Genomic DNA, 21757 nt, shown 5'->3' with positions numbered 1-21757 from the left:
ATAAATTTCACATGAAAGGAACTATGAGTTGCTCAACACAAAATATGTCGTTCGTTGAAACTAATTGTCTTGGAATTGTCACGTCAGCATGTGAGATAATTTTGAGATAAATATGTGGTATATAGTGTTACTCCTATTTTACATTGCTGACGTGATAGTGCCAATCAAGCTAATTAATCGGGCATCAAAATTAGGACATACATGTTTTGACGAGTAATTCTAGAAGCCACTCTCGTGTTCTTCTTGTATCACTTAATGAACTAGCTTATAAAATCACTATTTGATTAAAATTTAATAATAATCAATCACAAGGCTAATGACAATTTTAGAAACCACATCAATTTTTAAATGACACAAAAGAAATATAAAAATAACTTTTCACATAACTCCAAGTTAGCGGGCCTTCCTAGCAGTGGCTGCCCCATTGAGAAAGACACAATAACAGTTCCATCAGCGATCGATCGTGTAAGAGACAAGGACACCATTAATGGCAATACCATGCACCGCATGCAAATTAAGCTAGCTGGTCACTTTTATCATATCATAGCTACATAATCTCCTGCTGTTAGTTCTTTAAAAGTCATCTCTTGCGGAAAAACTAAGAATAGGCTGGTTGAGGCATTCAACAAGATGGCAGTTTGCATAAGCTTCTAAATATAAAACCACCTCGTCACATATTCTTTAGACCCTCCAAACATTGTTCAGCACAACTCCACTCAGCGCCTATTTACAAGATACTTGCGCGCTAGCTACATGCTTGTGAAAATCATCCTTTTGTTAGCTTTCCATATCTGCTCAAAGGAAAGATGAAAATGGAGGTGGAAATTATTTCCAAAGAGTGCATCAAACCCTCTTCTCCAACACCCCCTAGCCTGAAAACCTACAAGCTCTCCCTCTTGGACCAGGTCATTCCTTCCGCCTATATTCCTGTGATCTTCTTCTATCCCATGAACAAAAGCATAAGCCATTATTCTGTTGTTGATATTGTCTCTCAAAGATCACACATGCTAAAGCAATCCCTATCAGACACCCTAACTCACTTTTACCCATTTGTTGGCAAAATCAAAGATAATCATCTCTCCATCGACCGTAATGACAATGGGGTTTTATATTTAGAAGCTTATGCAAACTGTCATCTTGTTGACTACCTCAAACAACCTAATCTTGGATCATTGGAAAAACTTGTTCCGCAAGGGATAACTTCTAAAGAACTAATTCCGGGAGATTATCTCGCTATGATAAAAGTGACCAGCTTTGCATGTGGCGCTATTGCCATTGGTCTCCTTGTTTCCCACGTGATCACTGATGGAATTTCCTTGAGAGTCTTTCTCAAAGGTTGGGCAGCCACCGCTGGTAAGGCCTGTGAAACTGTATGTCCTAATTTTGATGCCCCATCAATTTTCATACAAAACGAGGCACTCTCTAGAGAAACAATTACAACGGCTTTGTCAAAGTCCTACAAATCAGGCAGGTGTATTGTAAGGAGATTTGTGTTTGATGCCTCAGACATTGCATCGCTTAAAGCCAAAGCAACCAGCTCAAGCGTGCAAAACCCGACAAGAGTTGAGGTTGTGTCAGCACTCCTATGGAAATGCACCATGACTGCCTTCAAGGCAACTTCTGGTATTCAAAGGCCAACCTTTATAACCCATGCAGTGAATTTCCGCCCAAGAGCATATCCACCATTCACGGAATCTTCCATGGGAAATTTACTTTGGGGAACAGACGCATTATATACGGCTAAGGAGATAGATTTACCACAGGGGCAAGGCTTTGGTGCGGTAGTCTAAAACTACCGCACCCTGCGGTAGCCCAAAACATAGTCGTTTTGGGCATTAAACGACTACCTTTTGGGCTACCAAAATGAAATAAAAAGAAAAATATTAAAATATTAAAAGTAATAATATAAAATTCATTAAATATTAAAATATTCAATAATTAAAAAATAAAAACTATTAAAAAAATAAAAGATAAAGAAAAAGAAAAATTAAAAAGCCATCTGTGGCTGCTTGTTTCCCAAACTTCTCTTCGACGGCCACGATTTGCCGGTGGTGATGGGGTCAGGGCGTGGATGTCCCGGATTTGTTCTTCTTGATCATGATTGTCTTCTTCATGGCTAGTGCTTGTGAGTCTCTAATCATTCAACATAGCAACAGAGGTGGAAGTGAAGTGAAGAGAAGAGTTTTTTTGGGTATTTTTTATAGTATCAATCCGCTCACGGGTACCACAATAAACTTGGGTCTTTTGCGAAGATTGAGAATGACTATGTGGGAGTGAGATATGGGGCAAACTGAGAAATGGGTTTTGGTGTGAATGAATAGAAAGCAAAGAAATGTTAGAAATTGAAGGTTTTGCAGAGACCCACATAGTTATATCAAAGAAAGCAACAATTTTTGATGGGTTATATTAGTAAATAGTTTGATTTAGTGGGTGTGATTTGGGTCACTACAAAACCAATGGGATGGGAAGGTTTTAGCGATTTAGATTGGGGTTTTTTGAGCTTTGAAGATTTTAGGTTTTTGGAGTGTGTGGCTTTGTGAAGGAAATTTGAAGAGACTGACCTGAAGGAGATTTTGGAGGACTGGTTCTGTGTTTTCCGGCAAGGCAAACCAACCATTTTGTGTGTGTATGTGTGGGGGGTGGTTTGGGGGTGGTCCGGCCACCCCCAAAACCCAAACCCTTTTTTTTTTTTTTCTTCTTTTTTCTTTTGGCCTTCTGGGGGTGGCCGGACCACTCCCCTTGGCCATGGGGGTGGTTCGTCCACCCCCAGTCCGTTCATGGGGTGACTCCAGCCACCCCCTTGACCAAAATGGGGCGGTCCAGCCACCCCATTTAAGCCTTTCCCTTAGCGGAGATGATGAGCAAGCTTAGAAAAACAATAACGAAAATCAATGATGATTTTGTGAAAAGCCTACAAGGTGATGGAGGGTTTTTTAAATTCTGTGAGCTTATGAAAGGAACGACCGCATGCGTAGGTCTCTTAAGTAATAAAGAATGTTCTTGTGGAATGGATCACATTGCGGTTACAAATTGGTCTAACTTTGGTCTTTGTGACATTGATTTTGGGTGGGGAAAGCCGATGTGGGTTAGCGGTATTGGTTCAAATGGCGATTTAAAGACCGCGCGCGTTCCCAAATACGATAATGCTAATGGATACAAGATCCGGCCATGGAATAGAAGCATGGGTTTGGTTAGAAAAAGAAGACATGATTGTGTTAGCACAAGACAAAGACAAGGAACTTCTTTCTTTCGCTTTTTGGATCCTAGTCCCATATAATAGAAAATTAATGGTATATATTTTGAATAATTCTAAAAGTTATTTTTGTGTCACTTTAAGAATGTGATAGCTTTTAAAATCATCATTTGATTAAATTTAATAATGATCAATTACAAGACCAATAATGATTTTAGAAGTCACATTATTCTTGGAGAAACACAAGAGTGACTTCTAGCATTACTTATATATTTTCTCTCATGTGATGTGGATATCATGTGATAATTTAATGTCGGGCATGGCACACATATGAAGATACTATTAGACTGTAAATATTATAATGTTGTGTAATCTTAATCCTATCAAACTATTGTTCATATAAGAGAAGCGGTTTCCTATTGAACTTCTACTTTGATGGCAAGAAAATTTCCATTAATTTCTGGGGATCATGATCAACCTACAAAGAGCGATTAAAATCACGACAAGGGGTCTGTTTGGCAAACCCTTTTCCCTATTTTTTTTTTTACTGTTTACGCCACTTTCTCTAGAAAAATCAACATCAAAACATTCTCATTTTTTTTTTCACTCTTTATATCACATTATTCACTTTTTATTACTATTCAAATAATAATAAAAAAAAAAACTACAAAACAAAACCATTTCACTTTTAAATACAAAAAAAATTCAAAAATTTATACGGCATCAGCTACCATATCTAAGGAAAAAGGGTTTGGGAAACAGACCCAAAATCTCACTTAAAATCAATAATCAAAGGTTTATTTTGGGCCAATTTGGGTCGCAGCATGTTTCTAGGGCGAGGCCTTGGGTCTGTTTGCCTCTGGCCCATGTGGTCCTAGTGGCTAGAATCTGGTGGATGCGCGTGCATGGTAAAATAATTCAAGATTTTCCCGAGAAAATCCATTTTCCCGTGAAAATGTCTCTCTTTAGGTAAACCCTAGACGAAACTGCTAGGGCTTTGCATCAACGAGTTCAAGCTCTACTGAGGAGGAAGTCCCCGAAAACATGCATAGACCACTGTGAGTGTGATTTCTTTACTCCAAGTATTGGCATTGATCCGTACATGCCCCAAGATCACCTTCTTACATGCTGCTTCTTTCACAGAGCGAGGGTTCCTCTGAGGTCAATTGCGGAATCGTTGTGCAAATCGAAACCGCGCGAACATGTATGCTTCTGTGCTATGAATTTAAGTGATTCAGTTTCATGTGAATGGTTATCTATATCGGTAATGCTCAGTGTTCGGTTGCTGAGAAAATCTTGGAAAGTAAAGAACTTCAAAATCTTGGATTCCAAATTTAGTTGTGGCGAACTTTTTCAAGGCGAAACTTCATTTTTCCTCAGTTTCTCTGAGCAACCAAAAGAAAAGATTAATGAATGTAACTTTTTTCAGATAAATTATGTTAAGTTCTCACATTATGATGAAAGGAAAGCAATTTACAAGTAACATCTGGGATTTGGAGTGTTGATCGTTCTTTCTTCGGTTAAACAGCCATTACTGTTACAGGGACGAAGAAATGTTGCTGAAAATCTGGGATTTTCTCGAGCCCATACCACATCAAAGGGTAACAATAATCTAACAAAGCTTCCATTTGCAACATACTTATAATATGTTATTCAAGCTGTTTACTTGTGCAAAATAATTTGTGCCCAAATATCAACACTTATGTATTGTGTTGGCTCGATGCTTTTTAAAGATTTTGTTTACAACCAAAAGAATTTGCATCTGCATCCAAGTTCAGAAATTGGGGTAGTATTGTTCTGTCTGTGGTCAGCATGTGAAAATTATACGTATGTACTTGAAACATAATTGCTGGCTGTTTTAAGTGTAATACTCACTTATAGGGCCTTATAATTTAATTTTCTACTATCTAAACTTTTTCGGTCATATAACATAGTTTTCTACCATCTATATCCAACACAAAGCCTTTGCTCCTTTTAATTGGGGTTGGCTTGTAAATCTGTTTCATCATTCTGCTTATTGTAATCCATATTTTCTTTCAAATCAGACGTTTAGCGTGTCCTTTCTACATGTATGAATTAATGCATGCAATAATCTTAAGTTCTGATATAGTACATACGAAAAAGTGATTAATCAACTTTGTGTTCAATTTTTTTTAAAATAAATCTTGAGAGTGTAGAATTCCTACTGCAGGTCTGGAGTTCTCAGTGTATGGAACAGAATCAACTACAAGATCCATGCAGATGCAAATTGTTGATGCACTTCGCTGCGGTGAGAGAAGCAAAGCTTCTAATCTGCTTTTAGATCTTGGTCATGGAAACCACTCATTGAGACCTGCTGATTTTGTTCATATTCTTAACTACTGTGCTAGATCACCTGATCCACTGGTAAGCAGAATGACACGGAATTTTAGTAGAGTCAGGTGTTTGTGTGTGGAGGTGGACATCTGCAACAGATCACCTATCAGCATGATCAAATTAAGTAATTGGTATTTGCATCTCATCGCATTTCTTGTCTCCCCCAATTCCACATCTATGTTCATTCATATCCTCACTTTGGTCCCCACAATGAGAGAATTCTAGCTCCACCCCTGTTTGTAGAGAGTGAAGGAAAAAAATTAACAAATCATGCATACACAGTTTAAGCAGATATGTGTATAACATAATTTAGTGGAGAACTCTCTGTCAATGCATCTAATGATGGGTAACTGTACCATGCTTCCATTGAATTTGCCACTCTTGGCCGGTGAAGATGGTATCCTCTACCTTTTGTCATGCATGAGAATGCTCACTATTGTTATACCCTCCGGTCTTGTACTTATAGGTTAATACTTTTTATATGTAACATTTATGACTCTTCATTTTGGCGTGCAGTTTGTCATGGAAATTTGGAGGTTAATGGAGGAAAGAGAGATTGGCCTGAACAACATATGCTATTTTCTTATCATACGAGCTCTCTGCAAAGGGGGTTACTTGGAGGAGGTATAAGCCTATTGAACAAACTTAAGTGGTATCTTGAGTATATGTTGGTTATAGTATTAGTTGCTTAGTTTGATGTCATACACACAACGTTAATTTCTAATTTTGTTTCCTGGACTGATGGTGGTAAAAATGGTTTATCTGGCTCTATCGTAGGAAGTTGATTGATTAACTGGTCTGGCTAGGTTTCCGCGCGCGCGGGGGTTGGGGGGTGTAGTCATGGGTACTGTCTGAAATTGCACTTGCAGTTATTTCTATAGGGTGTATGTACCACTAGATTGCTTGTTAATTGATACAAGTGGAGTCTACTTGTAAACTGCAGTTATAATGAACCTAGTATTTTTGTGTCTTGTATTTTTTCAGGCATATAATTTGATAAATTTTCTTGGAGAAAGGCACGGCATTTATCCAATTCTATCTGTGTACAATGGTTTCCTGAGAGCCTGTGCCAAAATGCGAAGTATAGTTCATACCAACCAATGTTTGGATCTGATGGAGCACAGAATGGTGGGGAAGAATGAAGTTACATATTCAGAGCTGCTCAAGGTGTGTAAACTTAAAGAGTGTTGGTGTTGGTATGATTTTTGTTATTCTTTACTCTCCCTCTCTTCTTCTCTTAGCAGTGTCTTGAGTACAATAGTAAGGCACTTGACAATTTTTGTTGTTTCCTTTTTCATGTTTTTACTGTTAATTTTGTAACATCTTAAAGAATGCTCACATAGGAAGCAGTTTTAGTTATGGTCTAAAGGGGTTCTGGCTTGAAACGATTGGTGTTATAATGCTTGACATAAACGTTTTAATTTATGAAAAACTAGATCCCATTGGATTATACATGCCAGTTAATGAATAATTTTTAACAGCAAAAGTTTTCAGTGCTTAAAATCGCTCTTGGGATTTTTTCTATCCAGTATTTTTGTGGTAGAAACTAACATTGGTGGTTGCAATTTTAGTTAGTAGAATCTTACTGTAGTTTTGTTTCATCATCTATGCTGTGAAACATTGGAGGAAGATAAGAGCTACACTTGTTTTGGAGTCTATTATATGGTGATTAGTCTTTCCTGTGTGTTTTCTTTGTTCCAGCTTGCAGTTTGGCAGCAAAATCTCTCTGCCGTTCATGAAATTTGGAGGGAGTATGTAAAACACTACAGTTTCACCATATTTTCTCTGCAAAAGTTTATTCGGTCTTTTTCAAGGTTGGGGGACTTAAAATCTGCATATGAGACTTTACAACATATGGTGGCTTTAGCCATCAGGAGAATCATTTTTGTTAATAGAACTGCTGAAGGAAAGCTATATTCTTCAAGATTGGACATTCCTATACTTTCAAATGATGGATTAGGAAGGAAATTTGACTTGGAGGGAAATGAACATTCTGTTCCTTCTATACACTGTAGGAAGATTGATACTTATCCTAGTAACATAGAGCAATGCACTCCTCCTAGCATGGGAAATAGGGAAGCTGAGAGTGGCGGACTAGGTGTGCTTAATAAATATGAAAACAGGCTTGTTATGAGGGTTTTGAGGTGGTCATTCAGTGATGTGATACAGGCATGTGCACAAGCTCGAAATTGTGGGTTGGCAGAGCAGTTAATCCTACAGGTAGGATAACTGGATTATTTAAGCTTGTCATTGGTTTATTCTGTTTGAAACCTTCTCTTCTGATGAACAAATCTTTATTGCAGCAGAAATCACTAAACATGGAAATAGTTTTTTTATTGAAAATTATGTTATTGTAGGCGGAAATTTTAGATTTTAATATCTTTAACTTTCGTGTTCCTTTTGTCTCTCTCAATAGCGAAGAGTCAAAAACTGTATTCCCTTTTACATAAATAATTTTGTTTTTTGTTTGCAGTCTTCATTACTGCTTCACTTTTTAGTTTCATATGCATTTGATTTGTAATCAAATCAACCTCTAATTTTGTACTAAAGTAATTTCTGTCTAGATGAAAAATCTCAGGTTGCAACCGTCAAGCCATACATATGATGGTTTTGTTAGAGCAGTTGTTTCTGAGAGAGGTTACATTGATGGCATGGAAGTGGTAAGTTATATTTGTTTATTGCATACATCAGTTGTCTTCATAACTTGTTTTCTGCCAACTTGCTGAATTTCTTTCTTGTCCTCTTTGGACTTCTTTTACATAGAGATGTTTTCTTCCTTTTGCCATGCTTTTGCAGTTAAAAGTAATGAAACAGAGGAATTTGAAGCCGTATGATTCTACTCTTGCTACCCTTTCAGTGGGATGCAGCAAAGTGCTAGAACTGGATTTAGCCAAATCTCTGCTGGATCAAATTTCTGAATGTCCATATCCTTATCCTTATAATGCTTTTCTTACTGCATGTGACAGATTGGTGAGTTATATGTGAAACTCTACACCACTGCTATGTACCTTACATTGTTTTGTTGTCTCAATTTTTTATGACTTTTTTAGACTATGAGATGGAATTCCCCTCCAGTGAGTGTTCAGCTCCAGCCCCTAAAATATTTAACAGTATAAAGACAAGTTAAATGGAACCAATGTACTTTTAATTATGTTTCTGGTTATAAAGTTGTGTATCAAACTTTATGCAAATCATGCTTCTATTATTTTTTTCTGAGAAGTTATTGCTTATTTGGCTCTGATAGTAGGATCTATGTTTAATAGGCATATCAATTATCAAGTAAGTCATTTATGTTAGCTGGGGCAGCACTATAGAAGCATCAATTAGGATCTTTCTACTGATTATCTACAAATTAATTGTGTCAATCACTTGGTTGAAGTTCACTAGCACTAGATTCTACATACTGTTTGGTTTTTATTGTTCTCTCCATCAATCCAAAATTATGTTGCATTAAATCTGCAGGACCAACCTGAACGTGCAGTGCAGATATTGGCTAAAATGAAACGTTTGAAGATTCTGCCAGATATCAGGACATATGAGCTGTTGTTTTCATTATTTGGTAATGTGAATGCCCCATACGAAGAGGGTAATATGCTGTCACAGGTAGATGCTGCTAAAAGAATAAATGCTATTGAAATGGACATGGCAAAAAATGGTGTTCAGCACAGTCATTTGTCAATGAAGAACTTGGTAACTACTAGCCTCATTATTTGTACTTTTTAATTGGAAACCGACTGAAACAGAGTTGTCCATCAGAAGTAAAGATTGGATTTTCACTTTGGATAATTCAATTAGTGTATTTTCATACGATTTCTACCCATCTATTAGTGAGATAAGTAAGTGAACTTGTATGCACTGATTTTCATAGGGACCTGTGACATGTTGCTTCCCTTCCCTTGTAAATGGTGGCAGGGCACAATTTAGAGTTTTTTTTCTCCAATTTAGGATGTACTCTTTGATTTGTATTGACCTGGATTGGGAATGAAAAACTTTGTTAAATAAAAAGTCGAGAACTTTTTTGTCCTGGTGTTTTTTTATTTTATAAATAGAATCTGTCTGAAGCTACTTTGGGGGAACACTGGCCCCATACCATGGTTACTGGTAGATAATTTTTCATTTGGCTTCAACGGAAATGATACAAATCTCTTGCCTTTTGCTTTCATCATCCTCTTACTATCACCAGAGTGCCGGTGCTCCTTATTTTTTTTTCACTAAAATCATTTGCATGAAGCTATTGTGGTAGACATTATTTTTCATTGCTTAGGACTTAGCTATGGCATTCATTCCATTTTCATCTCTTCAGTTGAAAGCCCTTGGAGCAGAGGGAATGATACAAGAGCTGATCCGGTATTTACAAGTGGCAGAAAACCTTTTCTTCCGTAATCAAACTTATCTTGGAACACCTATTTATAATGCTGTGTTGCATTCACTTGTTGAGGCTAAGGAAGTAAGTACCTCCCACCCACACTATGTAATCATTTAGTTTTTATTTCCTTGAGGCATGGGTGTAATATATCGTGTGTTTGTCTGTATTATATTTCTGGTTGACATGCAGAGTCACATGGCAGTAGAAATATTTAAAACTATGAAGTCATACGGCTGCCCCCCAGATGCTGCAACCTATAATATAATGATCGATTGTTGTAGCATTTTAAGATGTTTCAAATCTGCTTGTTCACTGGTTTCCATGATGGTGCGTGATGGATTTTGTCCACAGACATTGACTTACACGGCTCTCATAAAGGTATTTTCTATGTACTCACTGGTCCCCGCAGAATGTAGTCTGAATTATGCATCTAAAAAAACTTCTTCCTTCATATCTATGTAGCATGCAAGAGTAATTTGTGCAAAGTACTGCTGACTACAAAGTAGTCTTAACTTGTTTCTGCTTTATATGCTCCAAAACTTTCCTCCACAATTTGCTATATCAATAGTTTATTCTTCACATCGAATTAGTTAGTCTACAAATTATGAATGCAGTTAATTTCAAGCTGAAGTATATTCAATGGTACTGTTGCATGTTAACATACCAATTATGCACACTTTTGTTTTAGTCATTACTGAACTTGGAAACTTTTACGGTCTAATTCAATCCTTTGGAACTATATCTTGAATGTAATTCTGGATCATTTCTTTTTTCTGCATCAACGTCAATCTAGTTTTTTAATATGTTTCCTTTGTGGCAGAAACCTAAAAGACAACAATAATTTTCTTGATCTAAAAGGTAAATTGAAAATTTGAACTTTCCACCTCAAAAGATGATAGAAATTTTATGCTGGCAATGATATTTATGGAAAAATAATAATAATAAAATAAAATTGAAACGAACAATAACAGCATAAAGTGACATAAAAACATTTTTAAATTTTACTATTCATGTGCAGAATTTTTTTGCCTTTATTTCCATAAATACAAACTTCCAGTTTGATGGGATGAAATTGGACCACTCAATACTAAGTTTCATCTCAATACTTGTCCAACTGTCTTCTCATAGCCCATGTTGATCAACAATTTTGATCTCATTGTTAACTAAACTCAGCAATTTTGATATCATAAGCCATCACATTTTTCAATAGAGTAATGCTATACACACTCCCACTTTCTCACTCTCATTTCCACAGTCTCTTAGGTGGTTTTTAAAATCACCATTGAATTTGTGATTGATCATTATAAGATTTTAATCAAATGATAATTTTAAAAGCCACCTAAGAAAGTGTGTAGTATTACTCTTTTTGCATATTGTTTCAACCTGCATTCCTTTTTTCTTTATTCTTTTTTCAATTTGCCCTTATTCTTGTAACGCCATCAATTGAGTTATTATTTATAATTGGTCACCACCAACTTTTGCTCGTCTTGTCAGCAGATGCTACACTTAGTGCTCTTATAGAAATGTAATATAATAATGATCTCTTCTGTCTTGTTCTTCCCTTTTTGTTCTTCCCTTTTTGATAGTTATTCTTGTCTTTTAACTTTTAGGGTAAGTTTGGTACGCGGAATGGTCATTCATTTAAAAATAAAAATGAGTATTACTAGGAATATAAGAGGTTGGAATAGAATGACCAGTCCTATTCTTTTGTTTGGTGACAAAACACATGCTCTCACTAGAATTGAACTAAAATTCCTAAAATACCCAAGATTAAAAAGAAAAGGAAAAAAAAAAAACTGAAAATTCTATGGGTGGCTGACCACCCTAATAGAACACCAAGGGTGGTCGTGGCACCCCCTACAATGCTTGGGGGGTGGCCAAGATCACCCCCAAGCCATGGGGGTGGTCTCGGCTACCCCTAGTGTTCTGTTAGGATGGCTGGCCACCCCAAGTTGGCCACCCATAGAATTCATTCCAACTTCCAAGGAATGGTGTGCAACCAAATAAATGAATGGTTATTCCATTAGAATATCCATTCAATTTCAGAGGTCTATTTCTCATATCAAATGTGCCCTTAATGTTAACGTCCTTCTATTAGTTCTTCCATTTTATGGCTCAAAAAAAAAAAAAGTTCCAATTTATGAGAGATGTTTCTTGATGTCCCAATTCTCAACAGTCCATATCAAGCATAGGTCTTTTGGTGATATGGTGGAAGATTTCCTTTAGTTTATTTGTCATGGCTTAATATATCAAAGCACTTGACCACTAACAGAGTGACATAACATAGCCGAGGATGATTTGTAGCTGTAGATGATTCTAAGCCTGCAATAACTGGGTGTGGGAAAAACGATAGTATATCAACTAGTATGCTGTCATCAGTAAGCTACTTAATTTACCCGGAAAAAAAATGCCTGCTGATTTGTCTCTTAAATGATTTTCAGTGATCGTCAGATTTGGTAACACAAAATATATGGTTGCTTTGGAACCATCAATATACTCAATGCTGAGCTTAATTTGTTTCAGATTCGATTGGAAGATGAGAATTTTGAAGAAGCATTGAATCTTTTGGATCAAGCATGCTCGGAGGGGCTTGAACTTGATGTACTGTTATTTAACACCATTCTTCAAAAAGCATATGCAAGGGTACTGTATCTCATGTCCTTTTATCCCTTCCCATCTTTCTTCCTTTTAAGGCGTTGGAACTGAAGTATGTCTTTGCATGTCTTCAATTTCAAAAACTTAAAGACATTCACAGTAAAAATTAATTTTATGATGCAAAATGCTTACATTTCATATGTGCTTTTCTTGTCATTCTTATATGAGAAAAGAAAGTTTTGCATTTCTTTTTCATTAATTAATTGTATTTGATCTGTAAACATCAATGATTTACAACTTGCGAGCTTTCATGCATCCATGCGCTTGTGCACATGTATGTTACAAAGAATTACTTCTATATAGATGTTGCTGTTTAAGTTTTTACTTTGTTTTCTACTTACCATGCTCTTGTGAAACCGGTATATTATGGACTAAAATATGTGCTTTAAACTTAAGTTTCCAAGCCCTTCTATTTTTATAACCTCGAGTTCCACATCAGTGTCGATACTTAAGGTGTGTTTGGAAGGGTATTTGCATCACATTTTTTCCCTTCATGTCAAATCTTATGCATCTTTATCCAAATTCCCAAATTTCCAAATTTAGCCACTCTGACCCTGTATTGCCATACCTACTTATCGGTACCAATTACCAATGGTATCATGGGCAAATATGCAATGATGGACTTGTGCTTTCATAATATATGCGGCAGATATAAGGGACAATTAATTTCCAAAGGATGTTGAAACAAGTGCCAGGTGCTTGCAAAACGGAGGTGTTTGCTTAAAAGAGGCCACCAATATTTGTTTCATTTCCAACTCAAATATAAATTGAAAGTTCGCGATTTTACAATACCCCTGTGATAGCCAGGCTACATCTTCAACCTTGCGATTAAACTCACAACTTAGTACCTTACTTTGGACCTATATAAAATCATTTCCTGGGCATGTCAGGTCAGTTGCATTTTCTATTTGTTTGTCAGAAACATTGTTAACATCACTTTTTCTTCTTTCATTCGGCAGGGAAGGATAGATGTAATTGAGTTCATTGTTGAAAGAATGCGCCAAGAGAATATCCAGCCTGATACATCAACCTGCCATTATGTGTTTTCTGCATATGTGGACCGTGGTTTTCACAGCACAGCTGTGGAAGCATTGCAGGTTTTGAGCATGCGTATGTTGAATGAAGAAGATAACACTCAATATGAAAAGACACAATTTGAGGACGATTTCATCCTTTCTGAAGACTCAGAAGCAGAGTCACAGATACTGCAATTGTTCAAGGATTCTGAGGAGAACGTTGCTGTTGCACTCATGAATTTAAGATGGTGTGCCATAGCTGGGTTCTCAATTTCTTGGTCACCAGATCAAAGTCCATGGGCTAGAAGACTCCTAACAGATTATGAGACCAGAAAAGGAGCTGCCTGATTGACATCAGAATGATATGTTAGATCAACTCAGTGAGCTTGTCTTAATTTTGTCATATGATAAGGGCTATGCAATTGTCTTGATAGTTAGCAGAGGATAGAGCTGCTTGGTTTATCATTGACAGGCTCAAGTTATGAAGTTAATCCTTAGCCAAAAAAAAAAAAAAAAAAAATAGGAAAAGGAAGCAGCCATACTGTACAGTGGGTGATTCTCACAGGCCTTTTCGCAACTTCCTTGTTGGACACAGATCAGCTAACTTTCGAGAGCTCCATAAGATGTCTGAGATGCGTTTTAAGCCTAGCAAAATAGGCTTGAGCTTTACAGCAATTTGATATGAACTCTTGCCCATTGGTGGGTTTGTGTAGTATAATTCTCAGTAAATGCCCTCCTTTTTTGGGTGGGGCGCAATATTTTTTTGTTTTTTTGGAGTAACGCTCAAAAACACATTTTGATTAAAAAAATTCTACAATGTTGATGTGACAAATCCTACCAACCTTTGATCGGTCATTATTTTGGTTGGAACAAATATGCCAGCATTGTAGGATAATTTTGCAATAAAAATGTAATTTCTATAATTAATCTTTTATGTTTTTTTTTTTTTTCCAAGTTATGACTTGCGACATAAAAGTTTATGAAATGTATATTTGACAATGGCAATAATGAAATAGCCTCAGAGAGCTCTTACCTTGTAAAATTTTGAAATGCTTATTAAGAATTTTTATTTTTTTAAGTTTGGTTTGATTTTTGTAAATATATCCAATTAAAGAAAAACCAAAGAGATAAAAGGAACCTTTTGGTTTAATTTATCCCCTTCTTATCCAATGATGTCCTCAAGTGCTTGGCTAAATTGTGCTGACTAGTTTTGTTTCTTGGCAATTTTGGATCCACTTTCTGTGGATATCGTTAGTGACCCTAGGCTAGGACTTAAAGTATGTTATGATGTTACATAAAAGTGAACATTTTTTTTGGTGTTTTAAGGAGTGTTTTAGGTTTTTTATTGTTTGTTAATGTTTTGACTCGAGAACAAAAAACAAAAGACAAAATAAGTTGTTAACAAACATGGCCTAAAATCTCCCGAGACAGATAGCCCAGCAAACAGCTACAATACCACCCTCATCACAATCCAAGATTTCCATGCTCTTTTGATAGTACTTAAAATTAACTATTGTGAGGATTGCATGTTTGAGACAAAATACAAAAGAAGAATTAACTAATACGCGTCTAAAGATATATATATTACCCTTTGCTTTGACAATTTTATCAATAATTTCGACTACTGGAGAAAGGCAACTGTGGCATGAGAAAATTTTGCCTTCCAAACCATGAATCAGCTATGGATTGAGCCTTCAGCTTTGTCCAAACTTAAAAAGGCCCCTTCTTTCATATGGTATTCCAGAATAAAGAACACTGCTCCAAGAGCACCATAACTTTCTGTTCTCTGCAGTTCAATCTGCCGTGCTTTAAACATTTTCTCCTGGAGGTAATTCCGCAAGCTTTGGGGGAGTCCCAAGCACTCGTTCCATGTCAAAACGGACTTCAATGTTGCGAATGCTGTAACCAACAACCATCAGCCAATAAAGAAGCTTGGCAAGTTCGGGCGCACTCGTCTCCGTTACACTTGTCTGTTATGATGAATACAGATTTCAAGAATGTCAGTCAATATCTCAAATGATGAAAAAAAAAAAAAAAAAAAAAAGAGAGTAGAGTTCATCCCCCACAAGGACCAGAAATTGGATGCAAGATATTAGTAGTATACTTCAGCTTTGAAGACCTATTAAAGTAAAATGAACTCAAACAGAACAAACCAAAAAACAAAAACAAAAATTCATGTTTATTGAATTTTTGAATGATAAAATGATCTGCTTATATCAAACGACTAATTGAATAAAGCCAAAACGACCAAAAAAAATAATGAATAGTGAATACAATAGTTCTGAATTCATGATGGAGATAAATCCAATTAATCTTGACTATATATTACATTGGCAATTAAGTAAAACGGTTACTTAGACCATAAAGCACTAAAAAGCTTAATTCAACTTAGATGTAAGAGTCACAGAGGTTCATACTACCTGATTTCTAAGAAAATCTTAGCAACAGTTTGGGAAAAAAATTTACACGTCACCAGTCAATAGGTGCTTTTGCAATACATTTTCTGATCAGCTACTTATCAAACTATCCTCTTCTCAAAACTAAACAATGTCACACTACAAGTAGTGGTAGGATGAGTAAAAGAAAGAGTCCATTAAGCAAGAATTTTTCAGCAGTTCTGAGAACCTAGCTTAATTAAAAATATTCAACCAATTTTACAAAATTTGCTGTAACACAACACTACTATCTTGGAGCTGTTCGGCAAATTTATTGCTTACAAGAGGGATCAACTGGAATTTAAACCTTGCTGTAAAGACTATCAAACAGAGAGCTAAAGTTGGATCTAGGTGAAAATATGGTATCAAACAGACGGGTAAAGAATAGCCATTGAGTTCAATATAAAAAGGCAGACCTTCATTTGGCTGGGATCTGAGACAGCCAAAAGGCGCTTTATGAATGTATTCATCGCAAGCACAACATCCTCTCCAGCACTGCTTGTCAAATCCTGCAAAATGTTGAAGCCATGTAAAAGTGACACATTAAATAAACAGTAATATTACGTAATAGAGGGCAGCAGTTTTTCTCACCTTCAGATTTTGGGGCTCAAGAGATTTTAGATATTCCAACAATTCATTTTGCCCATTTGATTTTCTACCAACTTGATGATTCAATTCCTCAATCTCAGCTTCAAGTAACTCTATGTACTTTTTAGCATCAATTCGTTCAGGACCAGAAACATTATTCCACCTAATAACTTCACCTGACACATTCTTCTGTGTACCAGGTGCATAATCTGGCACATCCTGTAACAGTCATGGGATCAGGTCAAATAACGTACCAACTAAAGCTGAAGCTAGGTTCTATTTAACATGTGAGGAAATCTATGTTAATGTATGATCTAAAAATAATAACCTTTCATAAATATATCAAACATATGGATCTAGATAACTCACCAACTATATATAATTCATATTAATGAAATTTCAGGCAGTAATAGACAAACTCAATAAACCCTGCGCTAGGAAAGCAAAAGAAATTTTTAATCGGCAAAACAAGGGATAATAAACCATAAGAGCAAGGCGTCTCCCACAAGAATCACTAGAACGTTCAAAATGCAGCACAACCCTTATATATGTGATGAATTTGGTTAGGCTGAGTAGTTCAGTCCTCAATTCTTCTAACTAACTCCACTACCAAATAGTACTTAAAGGCTGGCTGTAAGGCTAGCCAGTGTTCAAATGAGAAACCACTTATTCTGTAAATGAGAGCTCACATGATGTCATGTTATGAGGACTAGAGTTGTGGGTTGAATGCAAGGATCTCTCCAAGTGTCAGATTTGGTTAAGGTAGTATGACTTTTACAAACATGCTCTTCTCATTCAATATGACCATCAACTCATGTTGGTTATTGTGAAAGCTTGTTGTATTTCCAAACTACGACAAAATACCAATGGAGCACAATCATAAGGCCATTCATGTATAAAAATACACATCAACTGTGAAAATTAGTTTTTAGATTTAACATATAGAACTTCAAGAGCTTATATAACTTAGTACTTGTTCGAAAGAAACCTAGAGCCTTATTTAAGAAAAGGAAAAAGAATTTTATACTTCCACATAAAAACAACTACCCCACCTACATAACAGGGTTTTGCACCATTTTAATAAATTTTATCAGTATGAAACACTAATAATAACAATTAAAAAAAAGGCATATTTCTGCTTAAAACCTGGCAAAATAGACAGGGATAGATTCAAAAAGGTGAATTCCTTGCATGGTTAATTATTTAGGAAAAGTAGTCTCCTTAATACGTTACAGCGTCAACTTAACCCCATGGAAAACGAACAGAAAGCATATAACAAATAACTTGATTCGGAGGAGTTCATAAACTGACCTATAATAACATCTACTAAAGCGCCCCCTCCACACAAATCGGATAAAGCTCAGGCTTTTGCCTACGAGCGTGGCCCCAATGAATTATTTGCACTTAAAGGGAGTCAAACCTTAAACCTAATACTTCATGAGACGGCCAAGTGACTTACCATACATGGAAGTCTATTGTCAACACTATGCACATCAAATTAAAGCCTCAGAAGGATTGTATTGTTTTTTTACCATTCTATCACTGTCCTATGGGTGAAGTACATCCTGTCATAGTGGAGTGCTGCAGAGTGAGGCGTATGGTTCAAGGTCCAAATCCATAGTGTTCCCTTAAGGAGTGCCATCAAATTGTCTAACAATTTTCGTGTTCCTCTTCAAAAGCAGCAATATTACAAAATTTGTTTCCTCAAGAAAAAAGAGGAGAATAAATTGCCTTTTTATCTTGCACGTCGGGAAGAGCAACCTGCTCCAAGCTTTGTTGCAGTTCCAAACGGTATTGTGCATTCTTAAACATATATCCAGTCATTATGACACTGTACATTAGCTGTGCAAGGTTTTCAGCAACCTGAAAGAAAAACCAAGTGATTTAACTGAAAATACTCAATAAAAAGTTACAATGAAAATGTGGAGTGCCTATATTTGGATAATATTGCTAAAGTACACTCATTAAGTAATCAAGCCAACTTAAAAAATTATAATTGAATTTTCTGTCCACAATATTATGAAAGTCTTGTAGCGGTTTACATATCAAAACAAAATTACACGTACAGTGGTGACTGTCACTGCAAAAAATTGTGGTGGAAGTGTTCCAATCATATTTGTCACCGTTTGACGCATTGCATCAACTACCTGAAAAGTGAGCATGAAAGATAATTCATTTCCACTGGGAACACACAGCCGTGGAAAATAAAAACCTCCAAGTAACACTGCAGCAGCATTATATTCCATCAAATGGATGGGTAAGATACCTGTTGAGGTGCTCTCTTCACAAACAACTCCATAAATTCTGGCTGCACATTTTTTACATACTCCAATAGAATTTCTCTCCTGGTCTTTGGCTGTAGATTTCAGAAAGGAACACAAACAAACAGTCAACTATAACTGCAGAAAGAAAATACGGATCTTCCAAATTAAAAGCATTGGAGTCAGTTATATTTCACTACGCTAGAATTATAAAACTCAGGCACAGCATTTGAAGCCTAATGTTAAGCACTTCCAAGTTCAGTTTCTCGCACTGTAAGGCATCATGATTTAGCCACGATTTTGAACCACCATAAAATGGGGTCTCAAAAATATATTGCCTAAGCCAATAACAACGGGACTAATATTAATACTCCAATGGTGGCCTCTAGCTACGCTGGGCAATGATCCACTAGTTCCAACTACAAGTACTTCTAGCATCCCATAGCCTCTCTAGAGGCACTCTCTATATAATATGCACAGCCCATAACTTCTTTTGCTCAATTAGATGATGTAGTACTGAAAAAAAATTGCAATTTTGGGTTAACCTCATTTACTATATATCATATCTATACATTTAAATTTATCGATGATATCATACACAGCCTTGCAATCAATGTAACTAAACCTCAATTTCGCACTTGTAATCCATTTTTCATCATACCCTCTTGACCATTCTTCTCCACAAAATCATCTACTAGCAATCACTTTAACGACCAACAAAATCCAAGCTACTAAAACTAACTTTCCCATTCAAAGAAATGTTCAAAAGAAATTTTGAGAAAGACTAAAAAAAAACAAACAATCCACCCATAAAACACATAAATGTATGTCAAACAAGAGAGGGGGATAGAGAGACCAGACTGCCGTTGGGAGGCTTGGAATCACCGGAGGCATTGGAAGCATCGTCCTTGGAAGAATCATAAGCGTGAATTCTCAAAGCGAGTCTTTCCGTTCCTCTGTACTTGGTTCTTATCGGGAAGCTAAGCGAAGAACACGAACGAGTCGAGCAATACGAAGAAGAAGAAGAAGAAGAAGAAGAAGGAACTTGAGGCACAAAAGAGGGCTTCACCGTTAACGAATACATTATGAGCAATAAGATAGAATTCACTCAAACCCTAATTCTTCTATATCGTTGCCATTAACAACGTGCACAAAGACAGGGAGAGTGTATGTGTAAGAGAGTGAAGTGCTTGAAAACACAGGGTTTTCCTCGTGCGGGAATTGTCGCTTCCCAGACATGAGGGTTTGCACGTGTGACTATGAGAACTGCGCCGCGTAGAGGTACAGTATTCCAGGAGTTGCGGATTGAGAAGGTTCTGAACCGTCTGATTAATTGATCACACGCCACAATTATTTTTCTTTTTTTTTTCTTTTTTTTTTTTTCTTCTTCTTTTCATTTTTTTTTCTTCTTAGATGAATCAATCTTCTGGAATTTTAGAATCTTTTTATCATGTCAATATTTATTAATTTTAATATTTACCATATTTTTTTCATACTTTATGAGTAATAAATACTGACATAGCAAAATTTTAATAATTTAATTTTTAAAAGTGGTTTGCATTTAATGTAAATGTATTTATATATGTTAAAAATATCTTAAGAATTCTAAAAGATTTTAATCAATTATGAACAATGATTTTATGGATACGACATTTTTTTATAAAAAAAAATAAAGTCTACTTAATCCTGTCAAATTACTACTCTAATGACAATCTACTTCATAAACTATCAATTGCGACAATTTACTCCTAACCTACCAAAACAATAATAATGTATCCCCCAATTGAAGCAAAATGACAAAATTACCCTTATAAAATTTTCAATAAGGTAAAAATACCCTTAAAATTTTAAAATAAATAAATAAATTTTAGTGTTTTTGTTTTTATTTTAGTAAGGGTAATATTGTTATTTTGTTAAAATTATGGGTACATTGTCATTATTTTTATAGTTTTGGGAGTAAATTGTCGCAATTGATAGTTTGAGGGTAAATTATTATTGGAGTAGTAGTTTTAGGAGGTTAAGTGAACTTAAAAAAAAAAAAAAAAAAAAGAAGTGTGATTAATGAAATGATATCTATGGTGCTCCACTTTTATATACCTTGCTTACCTAGGAGGCACAAGAACATCATTACTCGAGTAACACACACGGTTAACTTTATCACAAAAAGCTTTACTTTTTCGTTACTTTTCCAGGGCTCTGTATTAGCAATCCCAACTTCCACAAACATGAAAGGAGGATATCATTATATGTATTTATTTTTATTTTTTTGAAAAAAGTGTTATCCAATATAAAGTTAAGAGTAATTTTGAGTGTTTTAAAGTGTTTATTAATGTTTTTATTTTAAAAAATAAAAAAATAAAAAATTATCATAGGAAGCCTTTGGTGGAGTTATCAGTTACCTTATCTGGAATCTGGAATGGTCCAACATGTGGGGTTTATTTAGTTAATGACAGTTAAGTACCACAATCCCCTATTATAATATATATATAAAGCTGCCTGAATTGGGAGTAAGGAATCTGGCCTGTCTTTGTGGTCAAATAGAATGTTGATAAGATTGATAATTCCTGGCTAATCAAATATAGGCCATGAAAATACCAAAAGTCATATTTTGTTGACTAAACTACTGATATAATCATTCTAGTTTAAAATTATGTTAATAATCTGAGTGCTTAGCTCCTCCTTTATCAGATCGATTCTACTAATTTTTTCTGCAGAGAATTATAACTCAAATATAGATAAAAATTAAAAATAAATAAATAAATAAATAAATAAACAGCCCGTGCTTCGCACAAGGCAGAAAAGGCGAGAGGAATGAGGAGCAGACTCAGCAGAGTGTCACGACACCCACATTTTAGGTGTTCGTTTGGAGGTGACTTTTCTATGTGCCC

The 21757-nt window shown here is 35.7% G+C and overlaps 2 protein-coding genes and 1 pseudogene across 3 annotated transcripts; 2 read left to right on the top strand and 1 right to left on the bottom strand.

Annotated features, from left to right (window-relative positions):
• Positions 1 to 812: 812 nt before the first annotated feature.
• Positions 813 to 3277, top strand: LOC132191077 (stemmadenine O-acetyltransferase-like; annotated as a pseudogene).
• Positions 3278 to 4108: 831 nt separating this feature from the next.
• Positions 4109 to 14406, top strand: LOC132189069 (pentatricopeptide repeat-containing protein At1g76280). Of its 2 annotated transcripts, none has more exons than XM_059603564.1 (14): positions 4109 to 4251; positions 4337 to 4397; positions 4737 to 4794; positions 5385 to 5578; positions 6065 to 6172; positions 6533 to 6715; positions 7250 to 7768; positions 8113 to 8208; positions 8345 to 8518; positions 9011 to 9238; positions 9852 to 9995; positions 10104 to 10292; positions 12438 to 12557; positions 13529 to 14406. In XM_059603564.1, exons 1-14 carry the CDS (start codon positions 4238 to 4240, stop codon positions 13931 to 13933), a joined length of 2493 nt encoding a protein of 830 aa, XP_059459547.1. In that variant the 5' UTR covers positions 4109 to 4237; the 3' UTR covers positions 13934 to 14406. The 2 variants fall into 2 exon arrangements, with proteins under 2 accessions (XP_059459547.1, XP_059459546.1); XM_059603563.1 differs by having other exon boundaries at positions 4722 to 4794.
• A 640-nt stretch (positions 14407 to 15046) lies between these two features.
• LOC132190631 (uncharacterized) lies at positions 15047 to 20144 on the bottom strand. The gene is made up of 7 exons (XM_059605671.1): positions 19726 to 20144; positions 18875 to 18964; positions 18675 to 18755; positions 18340 to 18471; positions 16612 to 16827; positions 16437 to 16529; positions 15047 to 15555 (listed from the first exon to the last, which is right to left on the bottom strand). The coding sequence occupies exons 1-7, from the start codon at positions 19951 to 19953 to the stop codon at positions 15394 to 15396; spliced, it is 1002 nt and encodes a 333-aa protein (XP_059461654.1). The 5' UTR covers positions 19954 to 20144; the 3' UTR covers positions 15047 to 15393.
• Positions 20145 to 21757: the final 1613 nt, after the last annotated feature.

This window comes from Corylus avellana, chromosome ca8 (assembly GCF_901000735.1).
Source record: "Corylus avellana chromosome ca8, CavTom2PMs-1.0".
Lineage (NCBI taxonomy): Eukaryota > Viridiplantae > Streptophyta > Magnoliopsida > Fagales > Betulaceae > Corylus > Corylus avellana.
The sequence above is the reverse complement of the archived record's forward strand: the minus strand, read 5'-3'. Positions and strand labels throughout refer to the sequence as shown.